Source organism: Peromyscus eremicus, chromosome 22, assembly GCF_949786415.1.
Source record: "Peromyscus eremicus chromosome 22, PerEre_H2_v1, whole genome shotgun sequence".
NCBI lineage: Eukaryota > Metazoa > Chordata > Mammalia > Rodentia > Cricetidae > Peromyscus > Peromyscus eremicus.
In genome coordinates, this window is record NC_081437.1 from 35,828,426 (window position 1) to 35,847,530 (window position 19,105).

Consider the following 19,105-nt stretch of genomic DNA (forward strand, 5'->3'; position numbering starts at 1 on the left):
AGGGTCTCACAATTTAGCCCTAGAACTCCTTTTGTAGAGCAGGCTGGCCTAGAATTTATAGCAGTCCTCCAGTTTGCCTCCAGAGTGCAAGGATTACGGGCACACGCCAGCACTCATGGCCACATCTTTTTGAAAAAGATCATTCCTGGGGGCTGGAGAGATGGCCCAACAGTTAAGAGTGCTGGCTGCTCTTCCAGAGGACCTGGGTTCCATACCCAGCACCCACATGGCTCCAGTTACAAGGTCTCTGACGCCCTCTTCTGTCCTCAGGCACACACGTGGCACACACACCTACATGCAAACAAAACACTCATACAAACAAAATAAAGTGATTCTTATTACTCTGTTACTACAAGATTATTCCTACCTTGCTCATTTTAACATTTGTTTCATCCTAACCTCCCCATCCACTACAAGAACCCTACTGCACCATCCCCTTTCTCCGGTCCAACAGAATCAGAAAGATCCTGGACTTCCCGGACTGCCTCTAGGTCAGGGAAACCATCAAAGCTGAAGGCCCCCCAAACCACACATTTAACCATGCAGTGGGTCTGTTTAGATGCTGCAGACAAAACAGGAGACTCCAAGCATCACTCCCGAGGATCCCTTCCACTCTCCATCCACACTCTATCCACTGTGGCCTGCCCTGTGCATGCTTACCTATGGCTTCAAGTCCAGAAGGGCCACAGTTAATCTGAGGCTATGGCATAAAGTCCCACTGCCACCCCTGTCTGTCCATCCTCTAACTCAGGCTTATTTATTGTCACTGTTCCTACATTTGCCCGAAGTCCTTGACGTCTGAGAAACCACCTCCTTGCTCAGAAATCCCTGCCCTCCTCCAATCCATAGCCTCCTCCCTCATCTCCAGGGCTCTTACCTTGAAGTCAGGGATGGCGAACTTGGTGTTGTGGGACAGGTTGGACTTTGAGGTGACATGGTTCATCCTCTCCAGAGCTTGTAAGTTTTCCTTATCGCCAGGGGCCGAAATAAGCCAAAACTCGGACATGTTTCTAAGTCTTCCAGTTATCCGGTTACCAACGGGCACCATGACAAATGCACACAAACAGAAACAGGAGTGGAGATGTGTCAGGCGTCTACCAGGGTTAATCCTCTCCGGGCCCTGTCACCTTTCTGTTTGTCCTGCCTGGCTTTGACCTTCTTGTACGTTTTCATCAGCTTTAAGGACACCCATCCACCCCCCTAAGCAATATGTCTGTACCCCCCAGGGAAGCCCCAGGTCACAGGGAACCCTCATGGCCCATCCTCCCTAGGTGCTCTGATTGGTCCCAGACTGTTTCCTTGCATTCCCGGGCTCCAGTGCACAGCAGCTCTAAGATGGACAGACAGTCAAGCTAGGCATGGAGCCTTCTGGGAGGATGCTTTCCATCTTTGCATACTGTCGTTTATGGAATCCAGGGAGGGTGGGTGGAGATCGGAGACAAGGGGTTTTTCACAGTGTAACATCATCAGGTCAAGCCCCAGATCTCAGCTGGTTTGGACTGGGATTAGCTTTAGAATCAAACGTCAAAGGAGCTTTTCAAAGGGCTACTAGTCTTTTTTCCTGCCGGGGGAGATGGCTCTCGGTGGGGCCAGGTAGCTTGCTGGGCCGGCACAACCAGCAGGTTCAACGTTGCATAGGGGTGTAGGGGCCCCGATTCGTTCTGCTCGTTCAAAGGTGTGCACATCCACACCTTCCCCCTCAGCTGATTCTCCTCGCCTGTCACCTCCTAGTGCATCCCGTCCGACATCTACAGAAAAGTGGAGAATCACCACGGGATAGCGCGAGCCCCCGCGGAGCCCCCTTCTCTCTCCCTGCATCTCAAACCAACCCGAGACCCTGCCCGTTCCTGCTAACCTTGCTCGAACCAAATGCTGTACTTTCCGACCTGACTGCACATTGCCTGGGGACAAACTGGCTAGTGCGCAGCTCCTGGGGAGATGCCACCTGCTAAGCCGTGGAGAGTACGGCGTGGGCGTCGGCTTCCCACGTTCCCATTGAGAAAGTGCACACCCGGGCCGCTGAGGAGGACGCGAGTCGGTGCAGACCCGATGGGGGTGAGGGGGCACGCGTGTCGTCGCCCCTGGCAGCCTCAGCAGCTCGCTCCCCACCCCTGACTTTTGACGCCACTCGGCCACGAGTCCTTACCAGGAGCGGCGGGAGATTGTCTGGGCTGTAGACGACACGCGGCGGGGGACACGGGGCGGGAGGCTCGGCCGGAGCGCACCGCCGGCTCCCGGGAGGCAGCGGCTTCTACGGTCCGGTGCGCGCCCCGCCCCGCCTTTTATCCCAACGGGAGGGGCAGCCCTGGGCCCCTCGGACATTTGCATACGGGCTGCCCGCCTCCCTCGGTGTCCGTGTCCGTGTGGCGCTGCTGAGAACCCGCGACTCGCAGAGCCAGCTCCGGGCGGGCACTGTACAGGCAGGGTACAGAAGGGACACTAGTCCACGCGGGGGTCCAACGTCCCTACCGCACGTGGGCTCAGCCGGGAGTTGGGGGCGTAGCTGGGAGCCTGACCCGACGGCGCTAGGCAGCGACAGGAAGGGATTCCCGGAGGAGGGCACTACAGGCTGCAGCCTCCGCCGCCTCCCACTCCCACCCCCACGGCAGCCAGGATGGGTGTCCAGGGAAATCACCTGCTCTGGGGTGTTTTCGAGGTCCGTGCGAGACAGACCAGGCTGACCCACGGAAAGCAGCGCGACAGGTTCGCAGATGTTTTTCCAACACACAAGCGCGCGCACACCTGCAGGGAGGAGCACGGCTCCGCCAAGGTCAGCGTGGGCGCCAGCTTGCCCCAAGTTGCCCAGGCAACACCCATCTCCTCTCACCAGCACAGAGGGGAGTTAAAGCTGTCGGAGTTGGGCTGAGGGATATAACACGGGTGGACGACTGCTTGCCTAGCAGGTGCAAGGCCCTGGGTTCCATCCCTAGGACAGAAAAAGTAATATGGAAAAAAAAAAAACTGAATAGGATTTCAGTGTGACTAATGAGCTCTTATTAGCCCAGCCCAAGTTCGTTTTGGTTCCCAGCGAAATTAGATAGGTAGGTAGGTAGGTAGGTAGGTAGGTAGGTAGGTAAGGGGGGTTCTACAAGGCTTAAGTACATATTCTATCTGAAATCCAAAAGTGATATCATGAGATGGCTCAGCAGATAAAAATGCTTGCCACCAAACCCACCACCTGAGTTTGATCACAGGACCCACCTAGTGGAAGGAGAGAACTGACTCCCAAAAGTTGTCCTTTGACCTCTACAGGAGTGCCTTTGGGGGACTGCACACCACACACACACACACACACACACACACACACACACACACACACACACACGGCGGCTGGGGTGGGGGGAGGGGGGAGAGAGAGAGAGAGAGAGAGAGAGAGAGAACAAACAAATCCACAGAAATATTTGAAACTAGAAAGGAAACCCTGAGAATTGACCCACGAACGCAACACAAGAATCAGACACAGTGATGTACACCCCTGTAATCCCAGCACTGGGGAGGCAGAGGCAAAGCAGACCTCTGTGAGTTCGAGGCCAGCCTGACCTACCTAGTGAGTTCCAGACCAGCCAAGCACACATAGTAAGATCCTGTCTCAAAAATAAATAAATAAATAAATAAAAATGAAAACAAGGCAAAAATGAACACACACCCCTAAGAATTCATTCCTAGGGGCTGAAAGGGGAAGCTGGGCAGTCCTCTTCCACAGGCAATGATTTTGGGGGCTCTGGGAGAGACGATGCTACGGGGGTTGTTGAAGGTGTTTGCTGCTGGCTTGAGGAAGGGTTCTTCTCTGTACTATATCGAATCAGCCGCCTTAGTCCATTCATGGGAGTGTTTTCCCATCCTTGGGGAAAGAACTTGATGTGGCCTGAGACTTGTGGTGACGTGTGGTGGTGGGAAGTCCAGAGCACGACACCTGTGGTCTGAGGTCAAGGTGATGGATCCCACTGGGACGCTCTGGGGCCCTGGAGCTCCCAGCACCTGCGCTGCACATCTCTGTTGAGACACTCTAGTGCGTTAGTCAGCCCTTGCGACACGTCCCCAGGGAGGACACCTGAAACCGAGGGATGAGGAAACGCTGTGTGCACAAGGAGGCTAAGTGCCTATTCCAGGAAAGGAGCGGCCTGGCTGAACACTGGTGAGGGTGGTCTCAATCTTGGACCTGGAGTCGTTCCTTTTATTTTTTTTTCCAGGCCAGGGAAACCAGTATAAAGACCCAGCACCGGATCGCACAGAGAGTCAAGGGGAGGGAGGCCCAAAGGGGTCCGGTGGACCGCTCAGTGAATGGAAGAGCTGCAGATAGAACCCGGGCTGGTGAACTGAGGAGTGTATCCTCACACTTGCCAGCGAGCCTACAGGACCGTGACGTCACTTGAACCCATGTCTTCCCTTCCGGTCAACATTTTTCTACCCTCTACGGCGGGGTGTTTAGACGTGTCTTTGACCTTGGTTATGACACCATTCTTCCTATAAATCTCATTTCCTCACGTTTGTTTTGTTATTTAAGAGTCCGGACACGGCTGGGGTGTTGCACAGTGGCAGAACACGTTCACGGTATGTCTGAGGCCCTGGTTTCAATTCCTGGCACTTCAAAATAAATAAATCAGTAAGTCATTCAAACTGGCGTGGTAGTGCACACCTGTGACCCTAGTGCTCGGGAGACTGAGACAGGGGAGTTTTGAGTTCCAGGTCATTCTGGACGTCAGTGAGGCCCTGTCTTAGATACGCATTTACATGCATACATGTATAAATACTATTTTACAGTCAAATAACTCTGGTAAATCTGATGGAGAAATCAATAAAGAACTGTTGAGCTCTGTGTCTTCTTCCACATCTTTCAAAATCTGAACTTCTTCCAACCTTTCACTGTCAATTTCTTTTTAAGATTTATTTGCTTTTATTTTATATGTATGGATGTTTTACCTGCAGACTCGTGTGCACCACTCACATGCAGTGCCCTTGGGTTTAGGGTACTACAGATGGTAGTTAACCACCATGCGGTGCTGGCAGTTGAACCTGGGTCTTCTGGAAGAGTAGCTAGTGCTCCACACCATGGGTGCTCCACACCACGGGTGCTCCACACCACGGGTGCTCCACACCACGGGTGCTCTACACCATGGGTCCATCTCTCCAGCCCTACTATCAACATCTTGTTCAACACCTACATGTATAACGGAGATACCTGCTGCTTTTGAGGGCAACTTGATGTCTTCTATGTAACCTTTCTACTGCTTACAAAGACACTTCACGGCTTATTATAAAGAATTTGGAAGTTGGGCAAGGTGGTAGCTGTCTGTAATATCATTAAATACCAAGGTTTAGGCAAAGGATAGCAAATTCCAGGTCTGCCTGGGCTATGTAACATGACCCTGTTTCCAAATACTGAAACAAAAATGTTAAAAATATACATATATATATATATATATATATATATATATATAGAAGCTAAAAATACTCTATAACCATGTGTCTGAAAATCATCACTGTTAATGTGTAAATTCTGTTAGTTTTAATACACATTCATATATGCAAATGTAGACTTTTTTGTATGATTAAGTTTCTATGTTGTACATAAAGTCTAGCATCTTGCTATTGATTTGTGCTCTGTGTGTGTGTGTGTGTGTGTGTGTGTGTGTGAAGGGGTGTCTCATGGATATGCAGGTATTCACAGAGGCTAGAGATCACCCTTTGATGTCATCTTCAGGCACGATCCACTTTGGTTTCTGAGGCCGACTCATCACTGACTCAGCTCGGCTCTGGGTCAGGGAGTCCTCAGGAGCCTTCCTTCTCCACCTGCCCAGCGCTGACATGACAAGACTGTGCACCGCAATAGGCTGCTGCTGCTGCTTCTTCTTCTTCTTCTTCTTCTTCTTCTTCTTCTTCTTCTTCTTCTTCTTCTTCTTCTTCTTCTTCTCCTTCTTCTTTCTTCTTCTTCTTCTTCTTCTTCTTCTTCTTCTTCTTCTTCTTCTTCTTCTTCTTCTTCTTCTTCCTCTTCCCCTCCTCCTCCTCCTCCTCCTCTTCTTCTCCTTCTCCTTCTCCTTCTCCTTCTTCTTGTCCTCCTCCTCCTCCTCCTCCTCCTCCTCCTCCTCCTCCTCCTCCTTTATTGTGTATGTTCTGGGAAATAAGCTCTGGTCCTCAGGCTCGCACAAGATGGGCAGTTCACAGACTGAGCTATTGCCTGAGCCTGTTGGTTGCTTTTGAAGGCCTGAAAAATTACCATATGTATCTTATCGGTGAAGGACAGTCAGTGTCGTCAGCACTTATCACAGCTCAGAACATGAGTCAGATGTCAAAGCAAATAAAGATGTCGTCAGAGAACTTATATGTATTGGTGTGTGGAGGGTTGAGTCTTGAGGCTTCGAGCTGTCAGAACTTACATATATTGGAGTGGGGGGTGGTGAGTCTTGCCCAAGAGGCTTGACTTGTGGTTCCCAAGGGCAAACGCATCTGTATCCATTAGTTTCCCTGTCATTTTAACAGAGAAGTCAGAAGCCAGCTAAGAGCCGTGGGTCTTGCTTCCTCGTTACACAAGAAAGATAAGGCATAGCCTTCCCACTCTACAAGCGAAGTATTTCTCTTCTGTGGCTGCAGTGGCCCCATTTCTCCCCCCTCCCCACACATCCCCAGAGCATCTGAGATCCACTACTAAAGCACTGAGAGCTCTTGGTCACGGCTTTGACTACACGCCCCAGGATGCTAACAACGAAGAGCACGGGCTGTGTGAACACCGCGGCTTCCTACGGAGTGCAAGGGCATTTCAATGTGTTAAACAGAGTCTCCCACCTCGATCATCTCCAGCCTGCTATGGCTTTGGCTTTGGGGAGATATTCCTGAAATGTTGGTAAGGATCATGCACTGAGCCAGCTAAAGTCTGTGCAAGATGGAACAGTCCCTTCAGGTTTGGGAACCAGAAGGACAAGGCTGGCCTATTTAGTCTGTTCTCTGGCCACTCCCAGATGGCAGGCCTGGGGACTTCTTTATTTCCTCATGCAGACAGGCATCTGAGAGCCGAGGATGCACTTTACAAACACAGAGACAGAACTGCGTCTCAGTGGGCTTGTGGGCTTTTCTAGATTTTACTGAGAAGAACCTCAGGACGGTTTTTCCTGTCCACTCTTTGGTGGAAGAAATGGGAGTGGGGCTGACCCACAAGAGTGGATCTGGTAAAAGATCTTGGGCTTTGGAATCAGACAGTCGGATAAACTGCTTACCCATGCTGTGGTTCGGATTTCCCACTTGAAAAAGGAGTTCAGTGACGCCCACGTGTTTTCTGCCTATCGTGGGGACTGTAAGAGAGAAGCGTGTTTCTGACAAGAACACCTGAGTCATAGTCCCCTCACTGATCACTCTTCTACACCCGTATAAATCCAGCAGTGTTTTACATGCTTTGTGTGACACACTGTGGTTGTGCTTGAGAAAGCACACCGACTCAACTTTGGTCTAGTTTCTCTTGTAGCCCAAACCTCTCCTGGTTTCAGGAAAGCCACCATAGATCGGTGTCATCTGTTGTTGGCTTTGTTCTTTTGAGACAGGGTCTCACTAGCTAGGTCCAGTTGGCTTTGAACTCACCATGTACACCAGGCTGCCCCTGCCTCTGCCTCCCAGGTGCTAGAACTAAAGATGTGTGCTGCCGTGCCGGGAGTCACTTCATTTTTTCCTCCAGTACTGGGGACTGAACTTGGGGACTCATTTTTGCTGGGCATCACTCTACCACTGAGCCATATCCCCAAGTCCAATGTCACTTTTGTTGGAGAATCTTGTGATTTCTTTTCCCAATCATCGATGGGCTCCTCCCCTCAAACCCTAACATGTTTTTCCGCCCTCCTGTTTGAGACATGCAAAAATAATTCAGCTTTTAAGACTACCACAGAGCAGGCATGGTAACAGCATGGTGAGCAGCCCCAGCTCTCTAAGCTATGAATGCTGAACTATGAAGGGAGGAAGCAATACCTGCATAAAAATGAGGTATAAATATTCAAGAAATACCGTGATCCTCATTTCACAGATGAGGAAACAGGCTCATGGAGATTAAAGGCTCTCTCCAGCTGGAGCACAGATGGCAGTGTACCTGGGACCTGAAATTCATACTGCTACCTCCAAGTTCCTGTTGTTATACAAGAGCCAAAATGTGCAAGGCGGTGGTGGCACATGCCTTTAATCCCAGCACTTGGAAGGCAGAGGCAGGCAGATCTCTGTGAGTTCGAGACCAGCCTGATCTACAGGGTGAGTCCAAGACAGCCAGAGCTACACAGAGAAACCCTGTCTTGAAAAACCAATCCCCTCCCCCCAAAAAAGAGAGCTAAACTACCCATCTCTGGCTCTGTCCAAAGAACTAGTTACTTGCTCGGTCTGCAGTTACGTTCCACATTTTACATACATTCACTAATTCTCTTGACTTTAGTGGACTTTTGAAGTGGACTCTAAAATGTGGAAGATAAAAAGCACCTGTCTGTTATCAGTACTTTTTTGTTGTTGTTGTTGTTTGTTTGTTTGGTTTTGGTTTTTTTGGTTTTTGAGACAGGGTTTCTCTGTGTAACAGTCCTGGCTGTCCTGGAACTTGCTTTGTAGACTACGCTGGCCTTGAATTCACAGAAATCCTCCTGCCTCTGCCTCCTGAGTGTTGGGATTAAAGGCGTGTAACACCACTGCCTTTTTTTAAAAAAAATTTATGTTCATTGGAGTTTTGCCTGCATGTATGTCTGTGTGAGGGTGTCAGAAGCCCCAGAACTGGAGTTATAGAAGGCTGAGCTACCATGTGGGTGCTGGGAATTGAACCTGGGTCCTCTGGAAGAGCACCAGTGTTCTCAACCACAGAGCCCTCTCTCTCCAGCCCCTAGTACTTTTAAAAAAGATTTTATTTAACTTATGTGTATATGTATGTGTCTGGGTGTGGGTATGTGCACATGAATGTGGATACCTATGGAGGCCAAAAGAGGGCGTCACATCCCCCTGAAGCTTTTTGTTTGCTTGCTTGCTTTGAGACAGGGTCTCTCTATAGAGCCCCAGCTGTCCAGGAATCCACTAAGTAGACCAGGCTGGCCTTGAACTCACAGAGATCTTCCTGTTTCTGTTTCCTAAGTGCTGGGATCAAAGGTGGGTGTGGTAATAAGTGGTTTTAACCACTGAGCCATCTCTCCAGACCCTGGTCTGTAGTGGATATCTGTTCTATGACCTTGAAGCACTGCCCCCTAGAGATGTAACAGGTAACTTTCCTATCTATCTATGTCCTTGAAGCACCTGCCCCTGGGATGTGGCTTTGGGTTACCCTTAATACCTGAGATGCACTTACAAAGCTCTCTTCTCTCCCTGTGGGCTTGGAGGCTGGGGCGGACTCAGGCAGAAGAACAGTGTGGGACTGTACCTTGGCCTTCCAGGACTCTACGAATAAATCTCCTGTTCTGTAGTGAGTCTTCCTTCCTAATAAATTCCTTTACCCTTTAAGCAGGCCCCGTGGATTTCTTGTAATAGCTGGCGCCCAACATGGGGTCACAGAACAGATATCCACTACACTGGTCTTTGTTCTTACCTGTCAGCTTGACTGGATTTGGGGTGCCCAGGACATTGATGAAGCACACTTCTAGGCATCCCCGATGAAGTGTCTAGAGACAAGTAGACCTAATGAGTGGGTTAACCTTGCATGGATTCATAATTCAATGGCATTGTTGGGGTATGATGAAAAGTAGGAAGTGGGGCCTGCTTGATGGATGTAGGTCCCTGCTGGGCACTCCCTTGGGGGCTATAATCTTGCTCAGGCCCCTCCTGTGTTTCCTCTTTTCTCTTTACTGGCTGCCATGATATGTGTGATTCTATTGTCATGCATATATATATTTATATATATTCTATGTATGTCTATTCCCTACCATGATGACTGAAACTTCTGAAATTGTCAATCAAAAAAAAACCCTCCTCCCTTTACATTGTTCTCAGTACTCCAGTTATAGACATACAAAAATAAGTAATAAAGAAAATCAGTGGCCAGAGAGGGGTAGCTGCTGTGACTAAACCTACCCATGTGGTTCTCAAGCCTTTGGAACTGGCTGGAAGTGGGAACTTGGAAATATTAGGAGCTGCAGACTAGAGAAGCCCTGAAATACTACAAGCAAGTAGATGGTTGGTATCTCAGAGGACAGAAGCAGACAGTAAAGGGAACTCAAGAAAGTTCATACGGAAATGATTGCTCCTTTAGGAATAGACCAGAGCTGACTCACGTACATTCTGACGAAGATTTTAGCTGCATTTTATCTGTGTCTGGAGGTTTTGTGAGGCTGAATTTTAAAGTATAACCACTGGGAATGTAGCCCAGTCTAGCACTCAGGGACCTTTGGGTTCAGTCTCTAGCACTGTATAAATTGGGGGTGTGGTGTGGTGCATGACTATAAACCCAGCACTCAGAAGGTGAAAACAGGGGGGTCATTAGTTAAAGGTCATCCTTGGCTATAGAGTAAGTTTCAGACTCCCAGAAGCCAGAAGACAGGGTTGGATCACCTAGAGCTGGAGTTACAGGCATTTGTGAGCTACCCAGACATGGGTGGGTGCTTACTAAAATCTCTCTAGTCCAAGAACAGAAATATTTAAAAAAAAACCCTGCAGTTTGAGGCTGGCAGGATGGCTCACTGGGGGGGTGCTCGCTGCCAAGCCTAATAACTTGAGTAATCCTCAGGATCCACATGACGGAAGGAGAAAATTTATTACCACGTGTTGACCTCTGACCTCCACACATGTACAGTGAGACATTCACACCATACACACACACACACACACACACACACACACACTCAAACTAAACAAATAAATATTTAAAAACTAGCAGTTTGACTAAAAAAGGATGAAGTTATAGACAAGGAGGGCATGGGTGGGAAAAAAATTAGGGCCTTTAAAAAGAAACCAATGGCCGGGCAGTGGTGGCGCACGCCTTTAATCCCAGCACTCGGGAGGCAGAGCCAGGTGGATCTCTGTGAGTTCGAGGCCAGCCTGGACTACAGAGCGAGTTCCAGGACAGGCACCAAAACTCACAGAGAAACCCTGTCTCGAAAAAAAAAAAAGGAAAAAAAAAGAAAGAAAGAAACCAACAAATTTGCATTGAGACGACAGAAAAGACTCTTTGACGGTACCTCAAGAATTGCCAGTTAGACTCCACCTACTGCAGGCTCGTGGGTATGAAAGAGAAAAGATTCTGAGCTGGGAGATCCAGGGGTCCTGCTCACACTGGGCCACCTATGGGAGCTTTTCCCAAGGGTCCACCACTCTGGCTTTCAGAGGAAACTCTAGTCAAGGTCCAAAGGAAGCCTGGCAGACTATTCTATCATCTACATAATGCTTGTTTTGCAAACACGCAAAGCTCCTGAGTTATGAGGTCACAGAGACTTCTACCTCTATTTCAAAGGAAGGCCCGAAGGACAGTCAGGATTGTACAGGCAGTCCCCAAGAGGACATGTAAAGCTGAAATGAAGACTTGGAAATGCTGGAAATGCCAGGAGCATTGGTCAACTGGCCAGTAAAACCACAGGGAATGAGTTGACCCTGCCTGAAGGGAAGGGCATATGCACTCTAAATGACAAGACCACGGGGCTGGAATCACAAGTGACAGCATGACACCATGTGACCTAGTAGGGCCAGACATGGAGCTACAGGAGTCCACATTTGTTTTTCAAGTTTCAAGTGTCTTTCCTTAATCAAAGCATTTCTTCCCGTGTCCCCATTCTTCTTGTTTGGGTTATATTGGGAGTATGTAAAATCTGGATTTTTTTTTTTGTACAGAGGTTTTTAAAGCCAATGTTGCCTTGAGTCTCAGAGGAGACTTTGGCTTCATTTAGTTGGTTTTGTTGCTGTGTGGTTTTTTTATTTTATTTTCTGTGTCTGTATGAATGTGGGCATTAGTGTTCCATGTGTATGGATGTCAGAGGCCAACTCTCCTTTCTACCATGTGGGTTCTGGGGATCAAATTCTGGTTGTCAGCCATGGTGGCAAGTGCCTTTCTTAGCTGAGCCAGCCCTGGGTTGGGCTTCTGAGTAATGTCGGAGTTGTAAAGACTATGGGAATTCTTGGAGATGAACTGAATCCAGTTTGCCTTACGAGAGAGATGTAAGGCTTTGGGGAAGATTACAGTGGAACGCTATAAATAGCCTTGTTTGGATGTCAGACTGACACAAGGTGATTGTTGATCTTACTGTCAACTTGAGGATCTTGAGAAGCACCCAGGAAATGTGTGAAACTGCCATGATGTAGGTTTCTCTGCGCTACCTCTGAAACCACACATCAAAACAAGTTGTTTCCGTCAGGTCCTTTGGTTGCAGGATGCAGAAGTAACCAATGAGCTGACCCCTGACATTTTCCCAGGAACGAAAGGAAACCAAGTGAGCGGTTCACATTCAGCAGTGAACAAGGGTGAGCTCTCAGCACACACTACTTGAGGAGCTCCATCCTTCTTGGCTTCCTTTCTTCCTCTTGTCTCCCACCTTCCTTCCTTCCTTCCCTCTCTTCTTTTGGGGATTCTGAGTCGGCCCTGGTGTAAACATAACGCATGCCTGTCATTCACCGATTCAGACACTTCGACTGTCTTTGATGGCCACACTTGGAAGGTTAACTAGACCCTGGAGGACCATAATGAAGACAGGAGGTTCCTGGCTTCAAGGTCTGAGTCCTGAGCTAGAGAAAGCCGCACCTTGTCTCAAAAGTATCAATCAGTAAAAGAAATTTTAAAAGCATGAAAAAAAGGGAAGAAAACCAAAATGAGTGAGGTTATCAAGGACCATTTTATTGTGAACAACGGTAAGCCAGGTCAGAGCTGCTGGAGCATTCAAGTTACAGCTCAATATTCACTTCTGCGTTCTCAGCAAGTAGAGCTAAGAAACTCCCTATTTTCTATCCTGTTTCCACACTCCAACCCAGAGCTTTGTCTCCCTTTTCTGTTCTCTGTGTGTTGTGTATGCACGATGCATGAGTGTTGCAGATTCACGCAGAAAGAAGAGCAGGACATTGGACGCCTTCCTCTGCCATGGTCCAGGTCATGGCCTGGATACAGTCTCTCGCTGAACTAAGAGGTCACTGTGTCAGTGAGGCTGGCCAGCCAGGGAGTTCTTGAGACCCGCCTCTCTCTACTCCCCTAGGGTTACGGGTATACACAGTCATGCTTGGCTTTTCACATGGGTGCTGGGGATTCGAGTTCAAGTCTTCATGCGTGCAGAGCAAGTACCCTTACCCAGGGGTGGCCTCCCTTTCCACCCTGAGGCCACCACAGGAAGCAATAGACACTATTTCCACCGCTCACCATTCCAGACCCAGCAGGACCCGAGTTCATCTTTTGACAGTCAAGCTTCTCATGTCTTCATTCATTGGTCTTCCCAAGCATGTCATCCTAATTCTCTTTGTTTCATGGCTGGGCAAATAGCCAGCCTTGGGGAAATATGCCCATCTGCTAGTCTCACACTGCTGTCAGGCAAGCTCTCTGTAGCTAGGGGACCATAACTCTGTATTCCCTCATCTCCTTTAAGCTTCTGATTGGGGGGTATGCCCAGCCTTTGATGTGGTTCATAAACAATGTCACCGATCCATTCTACTCCTACCCTCTCACACCGCTCCTCTCTTCATGTACTGTGCCTCTTCTCCATCTCCACCCCCCGTAGAGGACTTTGTTTACCAAGTCTCTGAGAGAAACTAAGTCACCAGAGAGCCTTCCCAGCCTCTGTCACTACAATCAGAAGCTGAATTGTTAAGAGTATAATAATAAAAACCCTTACAAAAGGTATACAAATAAATACGTGTGACTTTGAATTAGGACATGGTTTCAATAGGACCACAATTCGCAAACAACAGAAGAAAGATAAAAGGAATTTCATTCAGAAATTTTTGTTGGGGGTTGAGGAGGCTTGGTGGCTCTATAAGCATGAGGACCTGAGTTCCAATCTCCAGTACCCATGTAGAAAGCCAGGTGTGGCTGCACATCTGTAACCCCAGTGTGGGGGTGCACAGAACTGTTTGGGGCTTGCTAACTTAGCTCCAGGTTCAGTGAGAGACCCTGCCTCAAGGCAATAAGGTAGTGAGGGAGTGCAGTGGGAACCGCGTGGCCACTGACCTCTGATCACTGATTTCCGTCTTACCCAGTTAGGTCATGACCATGCCTGACACAAAGCTGGTAGCTGGTATATATCTGCTTAATGAACAAGTTCTTGTCCTGATTTTGCTGAACATTATAATATTTAATAATTTAATAAATATACATTAATCACTTAACAAATACATATTACTCATTGCCCTAATGATATATCTTTAATGGACCAATGGCTGACTGTACTGGCTGGTTTTATGTCAACTTGATACAAGCTAGAATTATCTGGAAGGAGGGAACCTCAATTGAAAAAATGCCTATAGCCAGAGGCATTTTCTCAATTAGTGATCAATGGGGGAGGGCCCTGTCCATGGTGGGTGGGGCCATCCCTAGGCTGGTGGTCCTGGGTTCTGTAAGAAGGCGGGTGAGCAAGTCAAGGGAAGCAAGCCAGTAAGCAGCACCCCTCCATGGCCTCTGCATCAGCTCCTGCCTCCAGGTTCCTGCCCTGTGTGAGTTCCTGTCCTGACTTCTTCAGTCAACAGTGATGCGGAAGTGTAAGCCACATAAAACCCTTTCCTCCCCAACTTGTTTTTGGTCATGGTGTTTTATCACAGCAGCAGAAATGTTAACAGAGACACTGACAAACATTGCCAGAACAAACATTCTGGGAACACACATCGATTAATAACCGCAGAGGTCAGGAATGTCAGACTCTCCAAATTCTTAACCCTGTTGGTCACAGCACTGTGTGGCCAACATTTCTAGAGAGCAGCCGGCCACCACGAAGGTGTCTGAAGTAGAGCAAACCCTCCTGTTCAGTTCCCAGTTCCCTCCCTGCAGTCAGCTCTGATGACCACACAGCTCCTCCCAATCCTGTTTCTGAGTCGTCCCTGCGCCCTGGTGTTGGCACAGCATCCCACACGCAGCAGGCTCTCCAGAAAGGCACACACTGTGGGCCGTTCCACCTGACCCGATGGAAGAAGACATCCGTTTGGCCAGAGTCCAATGGGAGGAACTCTGTGGACAGAGGCCAAGAACCATGGGTGGGGAGGAGGTGGCAGGTCCTGTCATCCTTGTCCTTCTATGCCATCAAGGGGGAGGCCACACCCCCTCAACCCAGCCCCTTGGGAGGACAACTCAGGCAGCTCCTGAGGGTACTGGCTAAGGCTCTCTGTGTGTTCATATGTGGCATGCACATGTATGGACCCATTTGTGTGGAGGTCAGAGGCCAATGTCAGGTGTTCTCCTTGACTGCTCTCCACCTTACCCTTGAGGTAGTCTCTTGAAATCTGGAGCTGGCCAAGGCAGCTGGACTGACTCCTGTCTCTGCCTTCCCAGTGCTGAGATCACAGGCATGGGCTGCAGAGCGCAGCTTTTTAAGATGCAGAGCAAGGCCAGGCGGTGGTGGCTCATGCCTTTAATCCCAGCACTCGGGAGGCAGAGCCAGGCAGATCTTTGTGAGTTTGAGGCCAGCCTGGGCTACCAAGTGAGTTCCAGGAAAAGGCGCAAAGCTACACAGAGAAACTCTGTCTCGAAAAACCAAAAAAAAAAAAAAAAAAAAAAAAAAAAGAGATGCAGAGCAAGTATGTCACAGACAGAGCCATCTCCCTGGCTCTCTCGGTTTCCTTAGAGAAATTTCTAAGACCCCTTTTAGAATTGCTGAAATTATCTGCAAGCATCTTCCTAAGGTGAGTAACTTCTCCTCTCCGTTAACTCATTTAGCAGAGTGGCATCCTGGTGCATGAATGTGGTCCTGGGACAACATATCTCCTTTTAGCACACCATCATTTTTTTTTTCTGAGACAGGGTTTCTCTGTGTAGCTTTAGAGCCTGTCTTGGAACTTTCTCTGTAGACCAGGCTGGCCTGGAACTCACAGAGATCTGCCTGCTTCTACCTTCTGAGTGCTGGGATTAAAGGTGTGCACCACCACTGCCCAGCTTAGGACACCATCATTTTTCAGGAGTATCCTTTTGGTAAACAGAAACTGTGGTAATAGGGAATTTGGGATACAGATGTTAGAAAGAAACCCACATCTAACTGTAATCCCAGCACACAAGAGGCTGGAGGTAGGAGGGTCGTGTAGAGTTCAAGACCAGCTAGAGCTACATAGGAAAATCTTGTCTCAAAAACAAATTAAAACCCCACAAAACAAAACAAAGAAAACAAATCCTTGAAATTTATGTGAAAGAGCTAGAGATACAGCTCAGAGTCAGAGTGCCCTTACCTAGCACACATGAACTTCTAGGTTTGATTCAAGTGCACGGGGGAGGGGGAGGGAGGGAGAGAGATTGAAGTCATCGAACAGCAAAGGTTTTGTTTTTTAAAATTCTTTTCTGGGGTGTAGGCAGGTGGCTGTTCCAAGCACATCAACAGACAACAGATTTCGGTGACCTCAGTGACCTTGGGAGGAAAAGGTGTTCGGGAAGAGGCTGGGTCTGACCTGAAGTCCTGTATCTTCATCTGCAAAGGTATGGAGGGTGTCTGGGGATGTTTTCTTCCCTAGACCTGTCTGGTTGCTGGCTTTCCAGTTATCCCTGCCTCCCCCACCCCCACACTCTGCTTTCTCACCCTCCTTCTTCCCAGGGTGCTGGACCAAGACCAGGGTTCCATGGACCAACCTCCAAGATAGGCAGACTCCACTCGGCCTTCCACCTGCCTCTGCTTCCTGGTGAGGCCCTTGCCTGAGGCACGGTGGGGAAACTGTGGAGACAGCATATCCTGGCCCCTTCTCATCCATCTCTTAACCAGATCACCATGCTTTCATCCAGGCCTGCACAGAAGCCCCTACTTGGCAAGAATCCTGCCGTCTTCTTACCTGCTCGGTTCCTGCTAGGCAGGGATGAGAGAAAGCCACAGTGTGTCTAAGAAGACAGGTGCTCAGGGAATTTACACAGGATAGACCCATGGCTGCCTGGTCCACTGTGGACTGGAGGTCATACACAAGGCGTGTTTTCTGAATGAAGGGTGGTTAATGAGTGAAGGAAATGTTTCCATCTAGTCACTCGCCCTGTTCAGTGTGGACTCAGCTATCTGGCACTGATCAGTTGTTTCTCTCCAATTGTTTCCTTCTTTCCCAAGAAGGAAAGGCTGACTGCTCCCGTGGACAACACCTGACCCCCTGCATCTGAGCCGCATTCTCCAAGGACCTTTTCCTCCTGTCCTTTCAGCTGCCCACTCCTGTGGCCACACCCTGTGCCTTGTCATCAGCTGAAACTGCTCCACCTCTGAAATCTTGAATTCCAGGATCCCACTCTCTCACTACAGCCTGCTGCTCATCCCACCTCTGGCTTGCCCGCCTCTGCACCTCCCCTTCCCCTGCACACGCCTCTGCGTCCTGTCACCTGCTTGTCCCTTACATCCCGGCCTGAGCCCTGGCAGGCTGGACCATCCTCAGGACACATATTCCACGCACTCCCCCCCCCCCCCCCCCCCAGCCACTGTCTCTTCAGCACACAGATTTCACACATCCACCTCCTCTGCCAGTCCCCCCACCTTGGTCAAGCGAGGGCCTCTTATGTAGTGCTCTCCACCTGCATCTCAGCCAAGCCGGAAAGAGCCACACTGCTGGGCCAGCTGGCTCCACTCTTGGCACAGGACCTCTCCCTAGCTGTCCCTTTCCTTCGGCCACTTGGCTATTCATGCATTCAGCAAATACACACTGCACACTTGCTTTGGGTCAGCGCTGGGACTGTGGGAACACAGTGATTGGCAACACAGGCCCTGATCTTGGGTCTGACCTCTTGATGGGAGAGGCAGTAAACAGATGCACAATCACCATCAGAGAGCAAAATTAAGGGATGTAGTTCAGTGGTTATCATATACATAAGAACAACTTAAAAGGAACTTTTAAAGGGGGAGAGGAAGGCTCACAGTTTCAGAGAGATTTAGTCTATATAGTGCAGAAGGCATGGCGACATGCCTGGGTGGTAGTGGGAGTCTGGAGTGGGGGGTTCTTCCTTTTTTTCTTACAATTTTTTCTGCTTTGTTTTTCGAGACAGGGTTTCTCTGTGTAGTTTTGGTGCCTGTCCTGGATCTCGCTCTGTAGACCAGACTGGCCTCAAACTCACAGAGATCTGCCTGGCTCTGCCTCCCCAGTGCTGGGATTAAAGGAGTGTGCCACTGCCGCCCGGCTCAATTATTTTTATTTTTTAATGTGTCTGGGAGCTTTGATGTCTGTGAAACATGTGTATGCAGTGCCTGAGAAGACTAGAAGAGGGTGATGGAGTCACAGGTGGTTGTGGTCCATCATGTCGACGCTGGGAACCAAACCTAGTCCTCTGCAAGATCAGTAGGTTCTCTTAACCACCAAGCCATCTCTCCAGCCCGCAAGGTTCCTTCGTTGTTGAGGATCAGGAGGTTTAAAGAGCTGACGAGATCCAGGAGCAGGTTCCAATGAGAGGCCAGTACAACTTTTAAAGCCCAGGCTGCAGTGGCACACCGGCCAGTCAGTCTACACCCCTTCAAGGCTTCAAAACCGATGGCACAAGCTAGGGACTGTGTTCAAACCATGGGGCTGTCAGGAAGAACAGTTCTGATTTGAACAGAACCGTTTCTGGAACTCCTGACCTTCTTGCCTCCCATTTCCTCAGTAGTGGGATCACAGGCATGAATCATCATGCCAGGCTGAGGCCCCGGGTTTGATCTTATGGCAACCACAGAACAGTGGCCTCCTGCAACTGTGTGTGTGTTCTAAAAAACTGGTTTTTTTTTATGTGTTTGAGTGGTCTGTCTACATGCATATATGCATACTGTATGCCTCGTGCCCAAGGAGGCCAAAAGAAGGTGCTGGAAACCCTGGGACTGGATTTAAGGATAATTGTAAGCCTCCATGTGGGGTGCTGAGGGCCTAACCTGGGTCCTCTGCAAGAGCAGCCATGCTCTTAACCACGGAGCCATCTCTCCTCTCCAGATGTTTTGCTTGAGAAAGGGTCTCAGGTGGGCTGGGCAGGGCTTTAAAGTGTTACAGCAGAATTCCTAGTCCTCTAGCCTCAGTTTCCTAAGTGCTGATATCACAGACATGAGCTTTGTGCCAGGCCAAAGCGCTGGATTCGAACCCTAGCATT

General features: G+C 49.2%; 1 protein-coding gene and 1 long non-coding RNA gene across 4 annotated transcripts in view; one reads left to right on the forward strand and one right to left on the reverse strand.

Annotated features, from left to right (window-relative positions):
- Nucleotides 1-2,738, reverse strand: part of Atp6v1c2 (ATPase H+ transporting V1 subunit C2) — a 39,699-nt gene extending 36,961 nt beyond the window's left edge. Inside the window, exons 1-2 of one of the 3 annotated variants that reach the window (XM_059248733.1) lie at nucleotides 2,636-2,738; nucleotides 878-1,016 (exon numbers count right to left, since the gene is read on the reverse strand). In XM_059248733.1, coding sequence (XP_059104716.1) covers nucleotides 878-1,006 — 129 coding nt within the window. In that variant the 5' untranslated portion in view covers nucleotides 1,007-1,016; nucleotides 2,636-2,738. Of the gene's footprint in view, nucleotides 1-877; nucleotides 1,017-2,146; nucleotides 2,440-2,635 lie in introns of those variants that run through there. The other 2 variants (XM_059248731.1, XM_059248734.1) reach the window with 2 other exon arrangements.
- LOC131897743 (uncharacterized) lies at nucleotides 2,531-4,816 on the forward strand. Its single transcript, XR_009375771.1, has 2 exons — nucleotides 2,531-2,770; nucleotides 4,191-4,816. It is a non-coding gene; the product is annotated as an uncharacterized LOC131897743 (long non-coding RNA).
- Nucleotides 4,817-19,105: the final 14,289 nt, after the last annotated feature.